Raw genomic sequence first — 26,522 nt, 5'->3', positions numbered from 1 at the left:
GTATGCTACTGATGAGATTTGTCTAAATCAATCCACTATACTTCCTAGATGAATGAAAATAGATATCAAAGAATAAGCGTAAAATCATTGCAAAGCAGTTTTATCATGATACTAAACGTTTATATCAATTATAAATTTTATCCTTTAAATGACTGAGCTTATTATGTAATTATGATTGAAGAGGCACTGTAACATTATTACATGTTAAACAAACAAGCATGCTCTAACAAGATGCGTATTTATCTACTCATATTATTTTAAAAAGCAAAAAAAGGCAAATTTATATTGAAGAAGAACGTAAACTGCAAACTCAGATTGGCATGATGAGCATAAATCACCTGTAAAGCGTAACCGCCCGTCCTGTTACTGGATTTGGTTAACATAAACTTCTTGTTGTAACAAGTTACGGATATACTCCCTAATGTTTATAGTGATTAATCGAATAGTGATATTTATCAATGTTTTCATAGTAATATATAATAACGTTCTTTCTTTTTACATGCTTTTAGTAATGTACACAATTCTTAAAAATATGATTACTTACATGTCTGACTTCTGTAGATGTCGCAAAGAAATGTAAGATAAATTATACCTTAAAGATATAAATGAAATATTTTATTATGCATACACATTGTTGGCAATTAATATAGTCTGTGTCTCTATGTAACGAAGCTAAAGTCTATTCCTCTGTTCTGTGTACAAATGAATTAATCTTAAATATATAAACACGAGGACGTGACTTTGTGATGTTAAAATTCAGCACGGTTATAGTTGTTTTTATCAACTGATTAACTTTAAAAAATATTGATAAAGTAATGTTTATTTCATTAATATGCAAATTCGAAAAAACAATAATCAGAGTCAATCAATGTTTGACCGTTTGGATAGCACTAGCTGTTGTGGACATTGCAGACATTTGATACACAGGAATTTGTGGTATATGTATATCAACAGTCAGACAGTTGTTAACTTGTTTCTCCTCGGAACTCCGCATGTGGTATTATTAGTATCATTTAATCTAAATCATTTGTAAATGGCATTGCTAGATTTTTAGCTTAACTTTCCACATGTAATATATTGATATGCATTTCCAAGCATTAAGACATAAAGCATGTTTATAAAACTTACCATTAATTAAGGGAGACCATTTGTAAAAGAGCATTATTTTATTTTAGGAAATATGTTAACGTAACTATTTGCAGTTTATATAATCACGATTTACAGCTGCAACAAGGCACACTCAGAAAAGAAGAGGGTCTTTTTTTTATTAACGCAACACTAATCGAAAGCGGAATTTAAACTCGATAGCATGAAGTCTTCATAAATGTAGCAATCACACAAAATTTCTCTTTCAAAATGATAAAAATATATATTGATTTGCTTGCAGTAACGTAATATATTTAGTTCTGTGTATATATATTTAGAGTGTCTGCGGATCAGTAAGTTCACAAGCTTAGAAAATATAGATGTTAATAAAGGAAAGATAAATAGAGGGCGTCTATATAGTTCCTGCGAAACGATGAGTGTATAGAGACTTGCACTACCGTACAAGGTTCTTTTGTATTCCTTTATTGGATATTCTTTCGTTAAATGTTATAACATATTTCATATTTCAGGGCGACAATTGTTTACATTGTTTTTTCAAATCAAATCTTAAATACTGGTTTTATTAAGACGATGCCTTTGTCAATAATATACAAAGTCAAATCTATATCCTGAATTAAAGGGGTTTTCTTGCAAGAAACAGATTCATGACTTGTTTATTCTCTTCTACAGAATTAATTAAATGAAACGAAAAGTCGAATAAAATTATTATGACTACATGGGAAGTTACGAAAATATGTGACGAATTCTTTCCGTTAAATTAAAACTCAAATTTTGTCATCTTGTTCGTGGTAAAAATGAATCGCCTGAAAAAGAAATATGAAATGTGACCAGTCTTAGCAATATTGAGGCGTTATTTTGACCTTGAACACTTAGGGCGTGGTTTCGAAAGGCATGGAAATTGCGCATACACATATCAAAATAAAAAAGATACATATATTCTAAATAAGCATGTCAGTACAATGTGAGAAATTTCGATTCCACAAAGATCAAAAGGATTTTAAGTTTTCAGCCTCAATTATTTTACTTGTGTACATATGACCTCTGAATTATTTTTCTTACGTCTAATTGAGTCAATATCGGTTAATTATATCACGTTAAAGCTCTAGATGCAATCTATTCCCCTTAATTTGCTAGTATATACATTACCTGCTTAACAAAAAGTTTGTAAAATATGATAGGCTTTACCTCAATAGCGAGTTCAGGTCAATTTACATTTTCCTGATATAGAGTTGTGGATAATATGTTGATTATTTGTAGAGTTAAAATGATCACGTGTCAGTTAACCGAGGGATGCTATTATTTGAGTTTACCTTGGAGTTCATGAATTGCTGCGTTTACTAAATGATTTGTGTTTTGTATGTAGTACACAACCATATCGTGCTATTAATATTATTTTATTACATTATGTATCATTAATTCAGATAATCAAAAGTATTCAAACCAATCTATGAACAGTATTTTTGTTGCAATTACCATGTGGTTATCGTCAGCAATGGACAGACTGTCGTCATTCCATTACCTAGTAACTTAGTTACCAAGGAAATACCAGGTACAGTCAGATCCCTCATTCACTATTATACAAATAGCTGCAGCTACTATAAATTCGTCCTTATCAAATCATTTATGTTTTATCTTTACAATATAAACAGATTTAGAATAGTGCTGAAGTTAAACATTATAATTTGAAATCATCTTATAATTTTTGAAGATATAGATATCAATCATATATAAAACTCTTGGCAAGCAAATAGAACACCTGACTGAGTTACATTCTTATAACGAAACAAGCTAAGAAAAGATATTTTGAGGCATATAACGCAACAAAGCAACATACTAGCAGGTTTGGCGTGACTGATTCTTTTCATGAGAGTTAATGCAATGTACAACACCCTGCAGGTCATCTTACACGCCACAAGCGTAATTTTCTTTTATAGTAGTCGAGCAAGTCTAATTTGAGTGCATTTTTTATTTGTGATTGCTATATTGTATCAAACAATACTTTGTAATTTATAATCACATTGATTGCCTTTATTGCTCATCTTTCTCAATAAACCAATCCACTGACTTAAAAGAAAGGTGGTGTGTACCTATATGTGTGTCAGTTACTCCGACATTAATACGCTACAAATCGTGAGATTTTCATCCGAATCGTGTATTCTAAATTTGCTGATGGTTATTTAAGGAGGTAGGATACCTTGTTACAAGGGTAAATTCAAATTAGTTGAAACGCAGCATGTTTTTGTATTTCGTGTAATATGAAGTTTTAACTGCTACAATCTCAATTTCGTTTGTCTCTGTCCCTTCAAGTTCAATTTTTATCCAGGTTTGAAGAACATGACCCTACAAAGGTATTTCATATTGAAAGAAGAAGGAAAATACGGATATTTAACATTTTTCAGTGTATTTTAGTTTCATTGATATCCGTAGAAGTCTGTATAATTGATAATTTCACTGGTATGCACGTTATCTTTCTAATATAAGCTTAAAATGTATATGTCGCGGGGCTCGTGTTTCCATGGTTACGCATTTTCTCTCATTTTTAAACAACTATGTATAAAAATAGGGGTTTTCGACGGCTTCAGTGCCATTCTGTTAATGCCCAACATGAAATGTTTGGGTAATATTATTAGCAAAATACCAAGCACTTTACATGGTACCCTATTTTTCTTAAATTTTAAAGTAACCATGGCAACAGAGATGTTTAAAATAGCTTATATCTTGCTGTTTGTCGTAATTTCTTTAAAAAAATATTGAATAAGATTATCTTTCTAGTTGATGTAGCTTTAAAACATATTATTTCTAACGTAGGTTACATTTTCGTGTTATTTGCATTTATTCAAACAAATTGCACAGCTTAGAATACGTACAGCAGTACCCCTCGTCTGCCATTTTTCATGGAAAAATCGTTCAGCGTGCTGCTATTATTCTCATGAATATTGTTGAAATGAAAATAAAAAGCCGAAGCTGTGTTTCTTAAATAGACCAGTGTCAACGCTTTTGAATTTTACATTTAGATACATAGGTCACGGGCTTTGTTTCCATGGTAACATCAATTCAGTTCAAGAAACCACAATTTTCTACTGAAATTTGAACAATTTTAGATCTTAGTTTTAGTATGTAAGTAACAAATTATCAATGGAACCTGAAAAATAGGTATTACAAATCAAACTGCTAGACTTTTTATTTGAAAATGGCCGTAAGAAGTAACCTTTCACCCAACTATATTCCAAATAACATTGGTTGCCATCATCCATTTTCTTACATTCCGCATAACATTTCAATATAACTAAATAAAAGAAGCAAAATATTGATTATTATTCAGAGCAAAAGACTCATAAAAAATATTTCAGCAAATAATGGTTATTTGAAAATAGCTAAAATAAAGAAAATGTACAGAATTACGTACTTTCAAGATAAAAGCTATTAATTTTGCGCGGTAACTGACACGTAACGTCATGACGTCAATGACGTCATTTTAAGGCAACATTGTTTTGAAGCGTTTCTGCGGCAATTTATTCATTATTTCTGCATTATTAAACCATAAAGCATCAGATCGAAGACAAGTTCATGATTTGTTTTCAAAAGAATGAATATACAAACACATTTAGTTTGTCGTAAACGTCGTCGTAAATCGTCACGTTAGCTTCCGGTTGGACATGCGCACATACAAATATGAAGGTAACCTACCTCCTTAAGGAAAAAGATTTGATAATTTTACAAAACACTATTCATTGAATATCAATTGAATTCAACTGAAAAGGTGAAAACTCAAAAACCTCCATGCCGTTTAATGATCATATCGCTACAAAATGATAATGACTAACTGTTTTTGGGTCTTGTAGAGACGAAAAGAGCTGAAATCTACGAAAACTTTTAATCAATATATTTATCGTATTCTGGTTTTAGATTTCAGTAAATATATCTATTTAATTGATACCTGTCTCAGTATCAAACACATAAACTGTCTATAATTCATGGTTTATCAATACACTGTAATAACGTTTCTGAAAATATCAATCGTTTATAACATTCCATGTCATGCATGTAAATGCTTACATATTTCGATCAAAGTCAAGCTAACAAAATTCAGTGACGCTATAGTGAATGCCAATACATGTATTCAAAGATAGATATCGGTGGTTGAATGATTGCAAGCATTTAGAAATATTAAAATCTCTACCGTTTCAAACAGAACGGTATAAAATGTGAATTTACATAAATAGCCTTGACACGATATTGTATTACTATTGTTTGCTAAACTAAATATTAACTTCTTATCTGCGTAATAATACGCATTATCATGCATCATAGAATAGTAACTGAATTTGTTTTGTCTAACCAAATGTACTGTGAAAAAATAGATTAATACACTGTCAGACATAAAGATTTGATTTTGGTTTAATTATTTTAACTGTTTTGTTTGATTTAGTTTTTGTCTCTTTCATAGATTAATAACATCGAGATCAAGTTCTTTGACCGTCTGTTACTACAGCTTCATCTAGGTCTAAACCAGTGGTATATGGAAATTATATATCTGTTACACTTGATATATTGATATAAAAGATTAAGAGTAGTACATCATTGTATTCTTACTTCCTACACTAAATCAAGAAAATAGCTGGTTCGGTACCTATTATTCAAGACCTTTAATATTTATGAAACGTCGATATCAGAAATGTCCATCGGAACATCAAACTGATGTGTTTGAGGAAAACGTATGATCTCATGTGAAAGGTACGACCGATTGATGCTGTAAAATTTCTTGATTAAAAAAATGAATATTACATTTCGAAAGCTTTTCAATTGCATATGCCTCCAAATGTAGTGATCTAGTTCACCCCTTGATATGCATTTAGATGTGTTGTTACTACCTAAAGATAGTTACAAAGAAATACTGGTGCATATATTAGCATATTTAATGCTAACGTAATCAAATAAATTTCAATGAGGGTTCAACGCAATAAGGGCGTATCTACATATAATAATTATATGTAGATACGCCCTTATTGCGTTGAACCTTCGATATACGTGTACAGATATGTTAAAACCATAATACAGTGTAATATTTAAACAGTGTTTTGAAACAAAATGAAAACTTACTTGACAAGTTTTACTAGTAATTCCATCTTGGTAACAATAATCACAACGAAAACTAAATATTTTTTCCATCTGCATGTTCTCTTAACTTTTTTATCATTTTATCATGGTAGGATATGATTACTTCTATCAAGAATAGATAACTCTTGTACAGCAAATAGTTATAATCACACTAAAAACTAAACATTTTTTCCGTCCGCACGTATTTCTCGGGCTATTACAAATTCTCCAACTCTTTTTATCTAGGTAGGATATGAAGGCATTTTGTTTTGTATTGTAAATTTAACTCTAACATCGTATGTTTATTGCATTTGCTTCTGCATTAGTTTCTCTAAAATGCTACTGTTTGATCGTGTGGTTGTTTTAATTTAATATATTGGTTGTCCATATTCTTATTCGCCAGTGGTACAGAATTATTTGAAAATATTGAATTTAATTCAACTTTATTTCGATATGTTTCTATTGACTCTATTTCAACAAACTGTGGACATTATTTCGACAGTGTTCTAGGATATATGTGAACCTCTATGTTATGTTTTAAAATCAGGAATAAGTTCTATTCAGTGCTTGGATTTTACAAACACTCTGACTTTGTTTAGTGTATACTGCTTATATAATGCCTTTTCTAAATTACATTGAATTGTCCGAAGTTTGTTGCTGGCGATTCCAGCTAATTAACACTGACTAGTGACAAGTAGCTACTTTGCGCCTAGGCTGGTCATGTGCATCATAATTGACATTCTGGATAAAAAGCAAAAATATGTGTTCCAAAATCGTAATCGATGTAGTTCCAACAAACTTCTTCAGAGGGGCTATCATTATTCTTAATTCATCGGCATCATCGTCACCATTATGTTATATGATTTATTGACTATAAAGAGAGTATATTTGCAGTTTGGTAAAACTAGTCTTCTTAATTGATTGCTTAGATAATTTTTAGATTTTATTATCGTAATTTAGTTTTGGTATTAACATTTGGTAATTGTTTTCAGACATATATTTGCGATACTATCAATACATGCTTTTTACGAGGATGTTGTTTTCAAACGTCACACGGTTTTGGAAGTTGAAAATTTGGTTAGGTGCTCCAACGTTGTCCTATGATTATATGTTCAATGTTTGTTTTATTTTGTCTATTATTTTTCTGTGCATTTCTATTGTGCATGCATACATTCATTGTGTAGGATTCTAATTGTAGGGGCTGACGTTCTTGGAGCATGACATTTTCCTTTGTGTTAAGCCGGCTAGCTGAAATAATAATGCACATGAGTTGTTATAGATTTTTAAATGTTCATTTGTTCTGATTACCTATAAGACATTTGCGAATTAAGTCTACGTGGACTTTGAACACCTAAGACGATCGATTTTTCAAGGGGACCGTCTCAACATGATAATTTTAATTTATGTGTAGTAGGAAAGCATTCCCATAATGACGGTAGGGTCTGGCTTATTATGTCACCGCACAGGATAAGATTTGGATTTGCCTGTCCGTCCGTCTGTTCGCCAGAGAAATGTTGTGTTATGCATATCGCAAAAAGTATTTGATCTAGCGTCATAACACTTTCCTGAAATGTTCTTTAATATAATAAGTTGCGCATCCGCGAAAAAGTTGAAAAGATGAGCTAATCTGATCGCAACGTATCCGTATTCCATCGTCGTCGTCGTCCGAAATGAAAAAAATCTAAACTGGGTCAGCTGGGATTAAAATGTAGGTCAGCAGGTAAAACATTGTGAAAACTGTAGAAAACGTAATATATTGCGTCTCCCTCCATTCCTCTGTTGTTTTTATACGCCCGAAGGAACGTATTTTGGGATACCCCAGGTGCTCATCTGACCGTCTGTCTGTCTGTGTGTTCGTCTGTCCGTCAGCAATTTCGTGTCGACTCCGCCCTGTAACCCGTGAACCCCTTGAAGGATTTTAAACAAACTTGATACAATTGTTCTCCACATCAAGATGACATGTAGAGCGCCTGTATCAGGTGGCCCGCTTTAAGGTAAAGGAAACACTAAGGGGTCGAGGTCATATTACTTTGTTTCGTATCCGCTCTGTAACTCTTGAAGGATTTTACAGAAACATTGCACAAATGTCCATCAGAGCGCATGTTTTGGATGGCTGGCTACATGGTCAGTGTCACACTTAGGGGTCAAAGGTCATATAACTTTGTTTCAAGTGCGATCTGTAACTCTTGAACTGCTTGAAGGATTTAAAAAAAAAACTTGGCACAAATGTTCACCACATTGAGACGACGTGCACAGCAAATGGCTTGCTTCAAGGTAAAGGTCACACTTAGGGGTTAAAGGTCACGTGACTTTATTTTGTGTTTATGTTGCTTTGCATTGCGGTTCTCTTGTTTTTATTTGGCAGATTCCTTTTTTGTTCATATACAAAATTTTTTATTGAATAACTTCCCTTTTATGTTACTATAAATAGGTTATTTTGTAACTTTTTTTATTATTGGCCATAGGTAAAAACCGAGACCACTTTTCTTTGATACAACATGGAGGATACCTGCAAAGTTAAGGTGTATTTTGACTTATCTGTACCTGGTAATGATTTAAGTGGACTTAGAGGTTTTCGAGGAATTTCTTCCCTTTGTTGTCCTTTTCCTTAGGGATTCAACAGTAAAGTTCTTTAAATTTTGCTCCCATCCTCTGATATTTAACTTTATCAAAAACTCTAAGTTAAAAAGGGACATAATTCTGTCAAAATTCAAACAGAGTTATGGCGATTGTTTTTCCTGGTGTAGACTTCGATAGTAAATAACTATTTTCAGTTTCAAGTCAATAGCTTTGATAGTAACAGAGATATTTGACTTGATCAAAAACATTAACCAACAATTCTAATTTAAAAGAGGGTATTATTCTGTCAAAATTCAAATTAGAGTTATGGGGATTATTTCTGCCGGTATAGACTTTGATAGTTAATAAGTATTTTAAGTTTCAAGTCAATAGCTTTGATAGTTACAGAGATATTTGACTTTATCAAAAACTTTAACTAACGGCGACGCCGACGCCGGAGCGAGTGCAATAGCTGTACTTTTTTTCGAAAAGTCGAGCTAAAAACAGGCACATCCAAATTAATATCACCTACCGCATAGTGATGATATAATATAATCGAAACCCAATTGTCGTTATAAACTATTTTTCCTACATAATATAATCAAATTATGTTGAGACGGTCTCCTTGAAAAATCGATCGTCTTAGGTGTTCACAGTTCACGTAGACTTAATTCGCAAATGTCTATTATAACGATGTGTCAGCGGAAATGGCGTTGACGTGTCAAGATATTTAACAAAGCTTAGGAAAAATGGATATCTTTCAGAACAGAAAATAGTTTCTACTTTAATGTTTCCTAGGCTGTTAAAGTAAATAATTTATATGTATTGCGTGAAATCTTCAATAAAAGATGACATGAAACTGGCGTTTAAGGATGACCTATACACGCAAAGGTATCAGTTAATTGGATGATCGCACTTTTAACTAGCATTAAATATTTATATCTAATCAGGATATCTAAAAGGCCTCTTCTTAATTTATAAATAATGTTTTCTGTAATTATATATAAGATGCTAATCTAAAGCCCTCTACAGACGGTAGGTTTTTGTTGTACAATACCAATTAAATTCAAGATGTACAGCCAAATATTTTCGTGTGTATGATGCTATTCCTTGATTTCGTAAATCTTAAGTCTTGACTTACAGATTAGGACATGTTCTATTTCGTAAGTTTTGCCTTACGTATCACCCACGTTGACAAGCAACAAATTGAGAAATAATTAGTTGATAAGAGGCAAGTGAATGAAATTCCAGAAACAATTGCCTAAAAAATAAACACAAATCTGAATATAAAATGGCTTCTAATGCATAATGGAAAAAGGATGACACTGAAAAGTTAAATAATTTGAGCCGCGCCATGAGAAAACCAACGTAGTGCGTTTCCGACCAGCATCCGCGCAGTCTGGTCCATGCTGTTTGCTAACGGTTTCTCTAATTGCAATAAACTTTGAAAGCAAACATCATTGACCCTGACCAGACTGCGCGGATGCACAGGCTGGTCTGTATCCATGCTGGTCGCAAAGCCACTGGTTTTCTCATGGCATGGCTCATATTATTTTTATTATTAATAGTTACATTCTTTTCAGTACCTGATGCACTAATGTTTACTAGGTAAATCTCTGTGATTCATATGGGAATGGAATACTGTCTGTATGAGAAAAATGTACAATTTCAAAATTGTGTATCTTTGAGATAATTAGTGTTGTACAACAAAAACCTACCGTCTGTAGAGGGCTTAAATCTGTAAGTCAAGACTTAAGAATTACGAAATCAAGGAATAGCATCATACACACGATAATATTTGGCTGTACATCTTGAATTTAATTGGTGTTGTACAACAAAAACCTACCGTCTGTAGAGGGCTTAATACATCTACAACCTTTTATGTTTGGAATCGTGATAAAGACAAAATTCACTTTGAGTTCCGATTTATCTGCATTTCTGATTAATTGCTGCGTACAACTTTGCTACGTCATTTATAATTTAAATTTTGCTTACTTTCGGATAACAATACATACGCCTGTCTTGCCTCTTAAAAATTTATGTCCTTAAATATGACTTAAGTATTAAAATAGATGTTTTGATCATCATTAAGTATATTAATTTTTTCAGCATTTAGTTCAAGGTCACGTTAAGGTCGAAATGAATTAATTGAAAATATCGATTTATTTGGTATCATAAAATATTATGTGAAATTAAAACTAAAGACTCAAAACCGTCTGCTAGAATTGTATGGACGGCAAAAGTCCTAAGGAAAGATGTAAACTGAAGTTATAAAATAAAACTTTTAGAAGTTCAAAATAAAAGTCTGATAGTACAAACTCTGTTCACCGTCACATTGTAGATATTTTCAACAGATATTATATATGTGTATTATTTATTTATTTATTTTGTTGGGTTTAATGTCGCGCCGACACAATTATAGATCACATGGCGACTTTCCAGCCTTGATGGCGGAGGAAGACCCCAGATGCCTATCCGTGCATTAATTCATCACGAGCGAGCACCTGGGGGTAGAACCACCGACCTTTCGTAAGCCAGCTGGATGGCGTATTGAATATTCTCGAATTATCACGTAAAATATGTAGTCTGAATGATTATCAATGGCACAAGAGTTCAGTTTCTTGTGAAATGATCAATTAATTTTTCTGTAACCTCTTCTCAAATTAATACATGGAAATGGAAAGAAAATACACTAGGAACAGGAAAGAAGAAGTACCTGAATATGTGAAAACTGATTTCAAATGATAATGAGTTTAGCTGTAAAAGTAAACACTAAGCGGAGAATAGATAGACTGATAGAACGTACATTTATTTCACGCAATGTTTTTTACATAATACAACATATGCAATTATATTCGTTCTAAATCAAAGTCCACAAATTATGATTGAACACGTGAAATATCTTATGGATATTCTTTGTATGTTGAGCATATGCATAATAAAATGTCATTTACATTTTGGATATTCCTAGTTATAAATAATTTTATTTTAGCAAAATAGCCTATTGAATATTGTACTGAAAATGTTTAGAACATATTTTATCTGTCAATTGCTTACAAGAAGATTGTAACATAGCTATCTCAATTCCTTTCTTCCGACTGCCAAAGTAACAAGTGAACGCCACAAAACGGAACATTTCAAACTAAAGACTAAAATGCAAAAACATTTAAAAACATTTAACAGAACAAATATGAGTATTTTCAATCATAACAACTAGTTCTATTTAATGTATATGTACCATTGCACTGCCTGTTTTATCGAATTCCTTCTCTGAAATAGTATGCATTTTCGTTTCTCTCATAGAAAGATAAAAGAAAGTGTTATAACCTATGTATGTTTTATCAAAAAAAATATGTTTGTTCCTGAAGGCAGACAAATGAGAAGCAGATTTTGATTAACTTCATACAAATATTGAAAAGAAAACTGTGTAAATTATAAGAGACAAAATTTAATATTGAATGCTTTATTAATTCACCACACAAATCTCTAGTAGATCTGTGACCCGCACTTTCATTAAACTTTCCACTTGCATATATCTGTTATATAGTATAGTATGAATACGGAAATATACGCAACATTATTTGATTGGCTATGGTATGTTAAGGTAAGAAAATATTTATCCTTTCCGTGCCCATTCCAGTACCAGTTATGATATTTTCGCTGAAAACAGTAAAACCCTTATCGCTATATTTTTGCTAAACAACATTTGAACCTGTCTTATTCAGCAGTCACTTCCCTTAAGCAGCCAACTTTCCAAATTGACTTTTTGTTAAGATTTCTACTTGTCTTTAGCCACCAGCTGCATGAAGCAGCCTAAATGTTTGCTCCCTCGACTGGCTACTTAATACAGGTTTAATCTGTGTTCATAGGAAACTTTGTTATATTGTCAATATGAACCATTAATATGTTAACCATTTCCGTAACAAACAGCTTGATACAAGTACCTTATATTGGATGTTGTTATCTTAAACACTTTCAGGTTGCTACATTTCAATTCAGCAAGGATAAGAAATATTTATGTTTTATCATATTCCATGTAAAACAAATTCTCCTTTGGGTAAATGTTGTTTTGCAGAATTTAATTTTCGTCATTTAGTATAGCTGGTTCAGTTTGACAGATTGAATACAGATTTCATTTTGTAATGAATGGAAAATATATTTATTTCTCTCTAAAGAAATAATGGCGCCATATATGCATAATATTTATACTTGTCTGAATCAAAAACCAATTTGTCGACTATTAAATGAAAGATTAGAAAGCAAATGTCTGTAAGATGTTTTCACTGTCAGAGAAAGGAGACAATGCAGTTTTTGAATGACAAAATATACAGTCATGTACATTTTGGATCAACGGTCTTAATATTTACATCCTTCATAATAAATTACTATTGCCTAGAGAGACATTGTTCTAAATTAACCAATTACAATAATAACAAATGGTCATATAAGGAACTGTGATCTGTAGAATTGCGTAGGCAGTAGAACTCCGTAGCAGCAAATGAGATTAAAGAAATAGAATCTTGTTATGAAAAAAGAATATATAGACATGTCTTCTTTTATAATATTCAATTTACGGGTACGTGCATGTATAACTTAGTATATTAGCTCTTTATGCAGATACGAGGGAGTGTTCCAATAGTATTGAGACTAACGAGCTTCCGTGGAAACTATATTACAGGTACAAGCAAGATATTTGTCTTGGACATCAGGATGGAAAAAGTCAACACAGTTGGTTTTGTTATAACTGAGTTATAAGGGTTTAACACACCACACTTGCATACACTGGTGTTATTGTATCATAAGCACGGAGATTCCAGTTAGGAAGACAATTAGGTCTTACATAAAGATGTGTATTTCTCAGCATATACCAGTCAAGCAGATTCACTGTATACGTCCAAAGTCACTGTTTACAGTTCATATGGGTATTTAATAAGGGAGAATCTAGAGTCCAACATCTACCTCGTGTAGAGCTCCCTCATACGTCAGCATCCTCTATAAAACATAACAGCCATTGTACCAGAAGACTCGAAATATACAATATCCCAAATAGCTGCATCAGCTAGCATTTCATCGGGAAGTGCTCATGTAATTCTGATTAAACACTTGAAATTGTAGAATGTAAGCAAGGTGGGTACCCCATCTTTTGACCAAGGAGAAAAAGCCCGAAAGGACGCAATGTTGCAAAACCTTTAACAAATTTATACAAGTGCAGATAATAGGAAGTCCAATATTTTCTCACTGGGGAATTTTCTCACTGGGGATTAGACATGGTTGTATTATTTCGAGCTTCAAAGGCGGATAATCAACAAAGAGTTGCTTAGGAAATGGCAGGAATAGCCAGTTATTGCAAAAAGAAGTCAAAGCTACAAACAGGTTCTTTAGACAATATTCTTCAATTCGAAAGGCCCTGATATGCTAAAGCTGATCTATTACCAGAAAATTTTACAGAGACAAGGTTGTAAAATCAGTCAGAAAACATCAAGTTAAACATCATCGACAAACTGGTGAACGAGGCATCTGTCCTATTTATGACAATGACTATATACAGCAGTATTTACAGGACCAGCAAGTCATGCAATTGCACCATCCATATTCACCCGATTCAAATCTCTATTTTTTTTACTCTCTCATTTGCTGAAAAATAAATTCTGGCTGGGCATCGATACAATTCCAGAAGCGCCCTTGAAAGTAGAGAGAATTTATACGAACTAATCACCACCACAATATACCAGACCAGTTACACCAAAGTGCTTAACAGCATTTGACCACAAGTTCATTAACCCAATAAGATTAGTTTAGATGATGCTTTATGTATACACCCGAATTGTACTACACATTCGCACTGGTTCAACATTCGCATATATACTCAAATCTCTGTTACCATGTCTCACAAATCTCAGCAGTGACATTTTAGTCTTTTTAACTGATTTGGACCAGAGAAGCTATATTTTATCTCTCTGAAAGTCAACTGGATCTCAAGGGCACACTGAATCTTATAGAGATAAACTGAATGAAGAGATATAATTAAATTCAGAACAGTTGACATTCCCATGCTTGAGATCCGCTTGGATACAAGTTCGCAATATCAATTATTATAGATATTACATGAAAAATCTCAAAAAATTCTATATAGAACGTTTTAACCGTCTTTTTTCATATATAAACATAAGAAAATTTCTTGTCTTCGATTAAAAGTTTAATTAAACCTTAATGTCATAATTTTTTGATGCAACGCATGAAACATTGACAATTGCAAAAATCACGGATGAGACAGGAACATTTGGAGTAATATGCATTATTTTGAATTCAACTACTGCTGGTGCTCATGAGTGTGTTTACACTGTCTATAACGCACATATTTAACAAAAAGCCCCATAGGCTGAAAATATGATGGAATGATGTTCTTAAAATGCATTAAATTAGTCCATAACTTTAATTGATACTCCTCACTTAGTACTATGTATTCGAACACCTTGTGGTAGTCGCAGAAACTATATGTTTCTTTTAATATACAGTTGAAATTGAAATTATCAAAAATTGTTGCTAGTAATGAAATAAGTATGATATGTGTTTTCCTTTTATTAAAAAAAAAACTACTGGCAGTTTATAAATATATGAGTCATACAAAAGTTTGCTATCGTGAGATGAAATCAAACGTTTAAACTCATCTAAGCGCTTTCAGTAGTATCTCCAATATTTCCTCATCTTTAGCTTAAATAAAGGACATTATCTCCCGGCGACGAATCATTATGCATTATTGGAAATTCTATACAAAAAGACAATAAAACTTTTTCTGAAAAGTGTGGATTAATATAAACACAACTATATTTAATTTAGTCTTACAGATATATTTCATTATCAGACTGATGCTACGTTACACAAACGCATTTTTCGATAATTCATTCCCAAAGCTGTGATTTACAGGAGACTATCTGAAATTATACAACTGCTGGTTCTATCAGAGTGTGCTTTACGGTCTCGTAGACATGGTTTACATGCTTTGTATCGGTATAAACTAGTAGTGGTTGAATATAATAGAATAGGATAAACTTACAATATGGGATGATTAATTCGTTCAGTGTTTTTATATACTTTTGCGATATCAATGGATCTGGAATAAAAATCCCACAGTCAATATTTGATTACTCAAGGCTCTTATCTAACAACATGGGAAATGTTGTGAATTATCTGTACAGATGTTCGGGACTAGTTGTTAATTTTGCTGTGTTATTCCAAAACGCATTTTAATAATAAAAGTTTGAAATATTTAGTGTCCGTTGGGTATGATTATAGGACAAATCTCGAAATTGTAAAACATTTATTCGGGATTCGTAATTATTTTATGTGTCTGGAGATAGTGTAATTTACTACCTTAGTAACATTTATAGTTGGATTACAAATGATATACCATTTTTTCAGTCTGCTAACAGATTTTTCTTCAAAACAATGAAATACATCATTGTAAATTTCCTATAAAAGTCAGAGGATTTTTTGTTTCTGTTATTAACAGCAAAACAGTTAAAGATGACAAACGAAAGGGCAACAAGTACTAGGTAGAAATATTTAAACAAACAAGTGAAAATTAATATGATATCAGTTGTTTGAAATATGGAATACTGGTGGACATGAGCTACAGATATTTCGATATGGAAATCTGTCGTGTCTTTGCATTGTATGTCCTGATATGCCTTGTAGACATTTCAAACTGCTATTGTAAGTATAACTTGTATTTTTTTGCGATACTGTGATTGAGAATGTGCACGTTTGATTCTGAGTTTATTGCATGAATAAGTCTGGAAGCATACAATACATTGGTAATTCGACATTTTGTTTCTGATTACAGGAGTCATTATATATAATTTAAAGGTTGTTTTTTTAATTTAAGTGTAAGAGTGGCGAATTAAATCAAGATGCTGGTTTTGACTTTGTTTTATGATTTATAGTAGATATTCAATTCCATTTCTTTTATTATCAAATATAAGATAATAATGTAAAACGGATGCTTTATAAATGCAGAACTTATTCGAATAAACTATATGTTACAGCTATCCAAAAGTTACAAACATCCTTATAATTCTTGAAATGCCTACCATAAAAATATTCTGGCCAAGAAGTCACTACTTTACTCTGATAAAATCCAAAAGAAGAACAGAATTCGAGGAAAAAGAAAAAACGTTTCGTATAACACGGAAGTACTAGCATACAATAGAACAACAAGAAATAGTAGTTTCATATCTCAAATAAGACATATTTTTGTTGCAAAAAATAACGCCTTTGTTTTCATTAACAAATTGTAAAACAAAATTGATGTACTTCTTTTTTTTTTCGTACAACATGTATTTCTTATTGATTATTGTGACAATCAGTTTGACTTTTAAATTAGATTCTTGATCAGATGAGTACGTTAGATAATCATCATATGGAAAAGTCGGAGTAAAATCTGAAATAAAGATCATTTAAAATAGAAAAAAAGTGAAAACTCAACAGGTCGCTCAACACGACAAAAATGAACATGTTGCAAGTTCGGTTTGATTGAACCTTTTTATGGACTGTAGTGGAAATGCATGCTACCGTCCACACCCTCTAGCCCCAGGTTGAGCAGCACTCAACATTTACACATGTTATAGGTACAAAAAAAAACAATTTAGAGACATCCGCAGATGAGTTCATTTGGCGGTGCACATGGAACCTTCAATGATACACTAGTGTGTAATTCCATGAAAAACGGCGTATGGTCCCCAGTTAAAATAATGGACTTGTCCTAAACGAGAAAACAGTGAGCAGAACTAAACAAACTGGAATTTATAAAGAGGATGTTTATCAGATATCATAAATAATAAAATCTGAAGTGTGTAATTTTCAGCAGTCCTACTATTGTTTGGTTATATCATGTATTTGTTATGTACACAAGGGTCAAAATATCACCCTGCATCTATAAAAACAGACACATATGGCAATATAATACGTAAATATACAGTGTTTGTTTAACCCAAATAGTATCGACTAAAGAAAGAAAATTCTTACACCATACAATTATTACATTTTTGTATAAAAAATAAAGATGATACACATCGAAAACTTATTGCATTTAACAAAAATTATTTCCGTGCAAATTAAGGAAAATGTATGTTCTAGAAAATTAATAATAAATTGTCCTAAAATAATGTTTCAAATGAAAACGAATATTGTTAACAATGGTGGCAACTAAAGAGGTGTACTGTTTTGTATACAGATGCATCCCTGTAACGCGAGATAAATATAAGAAAATGACATTGAAATTAATATATCTAACATGTATTCTACAAAATTTAGCACTAATGCCGCGGATGCGGCTTTTGCGAAATTTTGCATTGACAAACAAAAACCCACCTCATTTCCTGTACATGGTTTTAGATGCACGTCATCGTTTTAATCATCTAGTAACTGATTACGCTCGAAAATGATGCTATAAGCAATGTACTCGGTTTAGCTTTCCAAAAGCAAAATCGCAAATGTTATGCTATTTAGGAGAGTATAAATTGCACTAAAGTTAGCATGAATAGAAATGTGCAACTGAATAATTCAAATATAAGGCGAATGTGCCACTCATGTTACTTGATTTGCTTTCGATTTCGCGGTGTGGATATGTAGAAAATAAAACGCTTGTCACCTAAAAATGAAGAGTGCCTGCCTTAGAGTCAAAAAAAGTGACGGCATAATAGACATTGTCCACTATAAGCAGTTCCTCACAGTTTTGATTAATTAATTATCTTACTCATAAGTTATCATGTAACATATCAACACATCATTGACTTAATGTGAATATTACATTATCGGAAATTATTTAAAATTGGTAATATTTCATAAAAACAGTTAAGGCGATTTGACATTTTTATTTCCTGTGACAGTTTATTTATTTATGTAGTCAGCAAGGCATATAATATAAATGAACTTGACACAATATTTTACTCTTGGGAATAAATACAATTATATTTTTATAGAAGCCTGTTGCCTGTCGATTAAAGAACAACTCGACACGCATTAGAAGTGTCTGCTATTATGTTTTCGTATGATTTAATTACATTCGGAACTATTCAAGCTCGCAATATTTTCCGATGATAAGTATATACAAAATTATATTGTTAAGACACAAAAGGAAAGATAGTTATTTACACAGCATTTGCGAGTAATCAAATATGTTTATCAAATTAACGAAATGCTTTCGTTAGAGGACACGAAAACGTATCGGTCGTCTTGCATCTAAGCGGTGGACTATCGAAGTGTAAATATAACACTACATTGTTTCAAATAGGTTAAATATTGATCTGTGTTATGCAAACCTACTTTCGTTTTCGATGGCGGCAAATAAATATCCCGAAAGTCGTAACACTTTGCTCTGAAACTCATTACCAAATCTCGTCAGGAATTATTTCGTCATGTGGCCGACATCCCTAGGCATGATAAATGTATTTTAAGATACCAACCGCAGACATGTTTGAAATAAACAATTATCGTTGAATAGCGCGGCCTGAAAATCGTTACATGTTGGTTCAGGCCTGTCAGAAATCATTTTCTCGTGTGACCGAAATTTTTAGCGTTGTGTATACCTAATGAAGAAGTCCGCGTTTTGACACGAAAGATGTAGTTCAAAAGTTTGTCAAAGGGTCAAAGGGTATTACCCTATAAATTTAAAAAGTGTTTAAACACTTACTGGTAATAAACAGAGTGACGAAATTATGTTTTAGTAATGACAGAATTTTAAAAGTCATACTTTTTTCATTATTGCCAATATCATGTTAGTTTTGAATTAATGGCGAATGCTCTTCTCATTGATACTGGCTCCATTAGTTATCCATGCAGAACCACAGATGATATGCAGGCCAACTGAGTTATAGTCATGTAACAAGGTTAAGTTAAGTACTGTTGCGTTTGCGATAGATTATTTTGATAACGAAACATTTTGTTATATATTATGATATGATGTATTGATAACAGCGGATATATCTAGCTTCCGAAATATATCTTTAACTTGTTTAAAGTGGAGAAGTTTGCGTCAACGCTTTCGTCATCCTAAGTGTGTATCTCCTATTACTACTGCAATACATTACAGCTGTCAGATAATTCTTAAGTTTAAATCCCAAAGAGGTTATTTAGGGGGTAATTACATTGATGTTTTAGGTAATTCTCAAACATTCGATTAATTGGATGTCTATTAAAATAAAATTGGATTTCCCTTTTATGGTCTTTTAATTTCTACGGAAATGCCAAGTGGTCGTTTTTTTGTATTATTGCAGAGAACATCGCAAGGTTTAGCTTTCTTAAATATTGGGATGTATACATGAAATCTCCCAAAACCACCGTTTCATCAAAAACAGACGTGGAATATATATATATCTTAGATTTGCTGAGTGAATAGTATTTGATCTTTTGATTTCAAACGGTATATTCGAGTAATATATGTTGCCATTTTATTTATCATTTCATCATGTGCCTATACTTCATTTTTAATTTGTTAATGCGTTTTATATATAGTAGGTAGCTGAAGTATAGACATTATTTTATATTGACATTGACAATTACTTTCAGTAATCTTTTTATCTACATGAAACAACATTACAACATTTTCACAGGTATATTCCTACATGAAACTAGTCGGTTTCACAGACCACTATTTATCTATATGTATCGGTATAATTACACCGTAATAAATACTCACATTTGAGTTCATGCCACGATATACGCAGCAATATTTCTTTATATAAGCCAAAACAGTAACACTAACATCTCAATTAAAGAATTTCAGAGACTGTTGGCCGTATCTTGCCAAATCACTAGCCCTTACATAACACTACAATAACGGTCAAGACATTTAATTTCAAAAGTACTTTCAAATTCGTATCTCTGTATTGCGATATGGCACTTTTTACCTACATGTATCTGGTGAAATACTTTACAAAATGTATCACTTTATTTCATTTTAGATAGTACCATAGTTTGCTTACGATCTATATCATTTTTCCATGCATCAATCTGACTTAAATACTTGATCTTCTAAACGAAGATCTGAGATCGACCCATTCACATACGTCTTCTGTATATTTTGGATTTCCAGTATTGCTATTTTTATTTTAACCAATCAGACAACTTGTTCGAATGTCAAAGATAAGAAAAATGTGCAGTCTTTCCAGGGCTCGAACCCGGGACCTCTCGCGTACAAAGCAAGTGGCCTACCGATTGAGCTAACCGGCTATTTGATACATTACGACAAAAGAATTGTAAATATCAAAAGTCAAGGCTACTGGTAGATTTGCAAAATGTTGTAAGTTAAGCTCTGATTGGCTAGCGAAAGGGTCGTCAGAACGAGGCTATGAATACGTCGTTCTCAGATCCTATGCGTAGCGTAATAGGAGATGTACTTTAGTCAGGTTGCATATTACAGTAAACTTAAATTGAAAAATATGCCCAAAACTGACAACCTTAATATTATCTTAACCAAAAACATTTTTGTTTAAGGAAAACTTACCTGCACTGACAACACGTACACATAAAACATGTTCGGCATATTGAAATTAAGTTCTGTCAACATCTTAAATTAATATGTAAATTCTTAAGATTCGTTTCACAAAAACATCGATTTATACAGCTGTAATTCTTACTATTATGTTATGGTGTTGTTTCAACTTGTTTCAGTATCCAGTTGTTATGTTGTATCCAACAAAGATGAGAATATGCATGCATAATAATAATTTGTGGTAGACATATTTCCCGTTGGGTGAACACTTATTATTACTATTTAATAGATCAAAGTTTCAGTTTAACAGACTGAATGCAGGTTTCATTTTGTAATTAACTAGACAATATATAATGTTTCTCTAAAGAGATAAAGGCCCCGTATATGCATAATAGTTCTACTTGTCTGAATAATGAAGCCAATTTTTCGGCTGTTAAATGAAAGATTGAAAATAAACGTTTGTAGCACGATTCCATCGTCGGAGAAAGGACGCAGCTTTTGAATGCTTAATCACACATACAGTACATTTGTTTTAAACTACTGGTCCTGATTGTATTTTTTGTGTATCAATACGGAAAAGAAAACGTGTTTACTGTTATTTATTGTAGAGACATATTTCTAAAGTAGTTGATCAAAAATATCATAACATATTCATGTAAGGATTTAGGTAACTTAAGATATTGAATTAATGATTTTTCATAGTCTACAGGACTCCGCAGTTTTTTGAAAGACTAATTTATAAGTGCGTTTACATAAAATCAAAAAGAGTATGAAACAATATGGAATGGTTGATACATAGCATATTTCAAAACAAAACTTTGACACACACCTGCTACACAGTATTCTGTTTCAGTTCTGTATGTCTAAGCAGGAAATTGTCGACAGTTCGTTCTCTATATCAAGGACGTTTGTAATACAATCTATTCATTATGCATTCAATCAAGCCTACAGCTGTATAAATTTACATCTCAAATATATTTTAATAGTGAATATTTTCTCTAAGATGTCCGTTTTAACATTCAATTGATTGAATAAACGTAACTTTGGTATGCTATATTGCCTTCTCTTTTCTTTAACCTTTAGCATGCTAGATAAATTGTCGTCTGCTGGAAATGTCGTCTGCTAAAATTGTAAAGTTCATTCAATTTGCTCCAAAATTGGAAGAAATATTGTCAGAGTAGCAAACAGCTTGGAACCTGATCAGACGCCGATTTAATCGGCGTCTGATCTGGTTCCAAGCTGTTTGCAAAGGCTGTTAAATTCGCCTGCAGCAGGCTAAGGGTTAAACACTAGGCAAACAAAATATGATCATTGTTGTAAATTTATTGATAATAAAATAAATAACTCAGGTATGGAAGAGTTTTACTAACGCAAGTAGAAGCGTTTTTAGTAATGTTTCTCAAATATTTCCACATTTAAGGTTACACCTAGGACATTATTAAGCGTATTATAGCATTCCAATCACGGGTTGCACAAGCTGCAAAACTTATTTGATAGCTGTTGATTAATTTATATAAACACAACATTTATTATGTATACTGTTGATTTATTAATGAATGCGACATGAAATCAAACGCCTTTGCCTATATAGTCTGTGTTCAGACCGTATGTTTTGTTCAAAGGAGATAACTCCTGAGGCTATTCAAAATTTGTATAATTATGTCCCTTGTCTTCTCAAAACATTACCCAATCAGAGCCAGGACTGATGAAGTTAGAATGTTTACAGAATTATTTTCTAAAAAAAAAAGATTATCTAGTCGGTAGCCAGACTATTGCCTATAGCTCGGTAAGTGATTAATTTCCAAAGCTGTGATTGTCTTGAAGTTTATTAAATAAATATTCCACTGCTGATTCAATTAGAATGGGAATTACGCTATCATAGACCTGGCTCGAAACAAGCTTACAAGTATTGAATGAATCTTTAACCTTGGATGGATATGACATTAGTAATGTGGTAGATGACGTATTCTTTTAGTGAGTTTGAAGATTGTCTTACATTCAATATATGATTATTTAAAACTCTTATGTAATAATAACATAAAATTCCTAAGTTATCTAAACACATGTTTAGAACAAATTGTTAATGACTCTTTGTAGCTTAATTTAATAATTAAAGTGAGAATTATTTTGAATCAATTCGTTATATATTATTAGAAATTGTGCAATTGTAAAATATTTACTTGGGATGTGGCCACTGTAGAAATATTTACAAAGTGGGTTTACAAATAAAAAAGCTTTTTCAAAGGTTGGCGAATTAGCGTAAAAACAGTGAAAACTGTCAGTGTAAATTTCTTTATCGGTTCCTATGCTGCTATTATTGACAGACAAAAGTTCACTGGTAGAAGGATAAACGTTTATTTAAGACGCGCAATGGATTTTGATGAAATGTGGAGTACCTATTGACATGAACTGACGATATTTCGATATGGAAATAATTGGTGTCTTTAAATTAAAAAAAAATATTTACTGATATGCGTTATAAATAATTCCATTTTTTATTGCAAGTGTAGGGATAACGCATGTTTATTCGTGTTATAACGTCTGCAGAATCGCGAGCGAGTGGTTGGTGCCAGAGCCCGTAGGGCGAGGGTACCAACGTATCCCGAGGGATTCTGAAGATGCTATAACACGAAATGAACATATGTCAACGCTATTCTAGCATAAAACGCGGAAAAAACTAATAAATGAATACATTCTACCTCAACGTCATTAAATTTCCACGAAATGCGCGGGAATATCCGAGCTGTTTTTTCACGTCATTTCCGTTTGAATTACCCGTTTTGGGGCCGTAATACGTTTACGCTTTGCCATGGAACGCGCATATATAAAAAGGTGTTATAACAGCACGTAAGCGCGAGAATCTCTCTGTTAACACACGTTTTCTCTCTTGTTAAAACACCCCCTAAAAGTGACAATAACAGCAGTTTTATGCTAGAATATCATTTTAACAGGGTTTCCAAACGGCACGGTCATTAGATTGGAGAATCTCGTTTGGCGGCGTCAAGTTTTGTTTAACTAATTAAAATTGAGTTACGAGTGACCAATTGCAATGGAACTGTTTAAAAAAACTTGTATAGGGACGGAGTTTGGAATTGTATTTGAGGTCACTAGGATAAATGTCAACGTCATCGCCTCGGTAGCCTAGTGGTAGAGCGTCCGCTTAGTGTGCGGGTGATCGTGGGTTCGATCCACGGCCGCGTCATACCAAAGACGTAAAAAAATGGTACTAGTAGCTTCCTCGCTTGGCGCTCAGCATTAAGAGGGTAGTGCTAGGACTGGTCAGCCCGGTGTCAGTATAATGTGACTGGGTGGGGTATCATGTCACGTGTCTACGGGGTGATATTCCAGTGAAGCAGCACTATAAACTTGGGCATTGTGCTCACTGCTACAAGTAGACACCGTCGTTTATAAGACTGAAAAATTGTTGAAAAAAACGTTAAACCCGAACACACACACACACACTGTAACTTCAAAAGGAAAAGTAAGGTTTCCGCTCAATAACTATATCCTAACTAAATGAAATAAAAATTTAACTTGGACTATATGTAGTTTATAGAAAATCCAAGGTTGTGATTATATATTGGTCAAATGGGTCAAGTTCGCTTGTGGTCAGCATAACCTAATTAATCTAGTAAAATCCACCATGGTGGTTAAGGCTAAAATATAAAGCCATGGTCTATTTGTAATGTTGAACAAACTGGTTATAATTCAAATCCTGGTCCGGGTATTACTTTTTTTAATTTTGAGAAAAAGAGTCGTTTGGTGCCATTTGGTTAAGGTCAGTGTCAGAGTAATTATTTTTGTTTTCTTTTTGATCATCAAAACGGTTTTCTGTTTTGTAACTTTAATCAGAATTGATTTACTGTCACTTTACTTTGAGTATAGCAAGCTTACACGAAGAACTAGCTATTGACTGTATTTGGAGTCACCGTTACTAAAACAGAAAAATTGTTGGTTTTCAACATCTTAATTTTAGGTACACGTAATGTCAGCAGAAGTGTATGTAGTTTTATCAAAGACAAAAGTTGATAATGTATTGTGGGCCCACTCTGGTCACTGTGACTAAAAATAGAAATATGGTTTCCGTTGGAAAATGAGATAGCCTTCATGAAAAACAACATAGTTGTTTTGTTCTATTAAATTGTATGGGGACCAGGGAAAGTGTTGCAGACTGTGCTGTCACAAAAAAATGTATGGTCAACGCTTCTGCTGCGATCACTAAATTAATACATAATTAATGAAAGGAGAAAAGGTAAATCATTGTCACGTGGCTTTGACATAAAATAGCCTCTGTATCAACAACAAGATTTATTCCATATATGGTTTTAGTTGACGGCATAAGCCTCCTGTAAATGACTTTGCTTAAACACGATTTATCATTTTTTACTTTGAGGTGTTTAAGTGAAGGGTAATATGTGTACATTGCATAAACGAAATTGAGCAACTAAAATCACTGACCTCCAATCTTCTTACTGGAACAGAGTTGACTACCTCACAATATCGAGTTGCAAGTAAATTCAGTGACCTTGTGATATTCTAATAGAACGCTCAAATATTCATGAAACTGAAGTTAAGAATATTTGAGCAGGTTTGAAATCAGTTGTGTTTGTTTCATTCATTACATCAGTGAATCCACCGTGCATGGTAACTTTTGCATAATTATGACATTCATCATTCAAATGGCACAAGGAATGGCTGTAAAGCTGATCCCTAATATGCTGAGATCGATAACAAATGAGGAATTTAGATATTTTCATTCTGATTTCTTTCTGATATTTGTTGCTATCTTATTTTACCTCAAAAGCGATATAGAGAAAGGTTTACTTGATTTAATAGATATTCTTGTTTTCCTCTCTTGTAATGTGTATAGTTGCTTTTTCAAAATTTCAGTACGTGGGTAAATTCTCATTTTTAAAAAAAACAAACATCTGTGTCTGATTAATTACGATCACCTTGTAGAAGTAGCATAGTTTTCTTAGTGGATCCCTTTATTTGAAGTAAATCAACAAATTATATATCCTACGGTGGAAGACCGGGGAAGACCTCAGAAAACCCTCTGTTCATTGTTTCAGATATGGGTGGCCACAGTTTAAGTTCGATCGACTGACTATATACTTCAAAAGATTAAGACTGGGAAGTATATTTATGGCTCACTATGAAATTAATTGCAATGTATACGCGAAAAGTTATACTTTACTAGGGGCCTCCGTGGCCGAGTGGTGGTTAAGGTCGCTGCCTTTGAACCAATTGCCCCTCACCGCTGTGGGTT

The 26,522-nt window shown here is 32.7% G+C and overlaps 1 protein-coding gene across 3 annotated transcripts in view; it reads left to right on the top strand.

Annotated features, from left to right (window-relative positions):
• The window catches only part of LOC123551089 (zwei Ig domain protein zig-8-like), a 242,932-nt gene that overhangs the window by 143,756 nt on the left and 72,654 nt on the right, over nt 1-26,522 (top strand). Inside the window, exon 1 of one of the 3 annotated variants that reach the window (XM_045339775.2) lies at nt 15,620-16,476. The exons of the other annotated variants lie outside the window; for them this stretch is intronic. Coding sequence (XP_045195710.2) covers nt 16,389-16,476 — 88 coding nt within the window. The 5' untranslated portion in view covers nt 15,620-16,388. Of the gene's footprint in view, nt 1-15,619; nt 16,477-26,522 lie in introns of those variants that run through there. 3 annotated transcript variants of the gene reach the window in all.

The sequence above is a fragment of the Mercenaria mercenaria genome, chromosome 4, assembly GCF_021730395.1.
Source record: "Mercenaria mercenaria strain notata chromosome 4, MADL_Memer_1, whole genome shotgun sequence".
Classification (NCBI taxonomy): domain Eukaryota; kingdom Metazoa; phylum Mollusca; class Bivalvia; order Venerida; family Veneridae; genus Mercenaria; species Mercenaria mercenaria.
The sequence above is the reverse complement of the archived record's forward strand: the minus strand, read 5'-3'. Positions and strand labels throughout refer to the sequence as shown.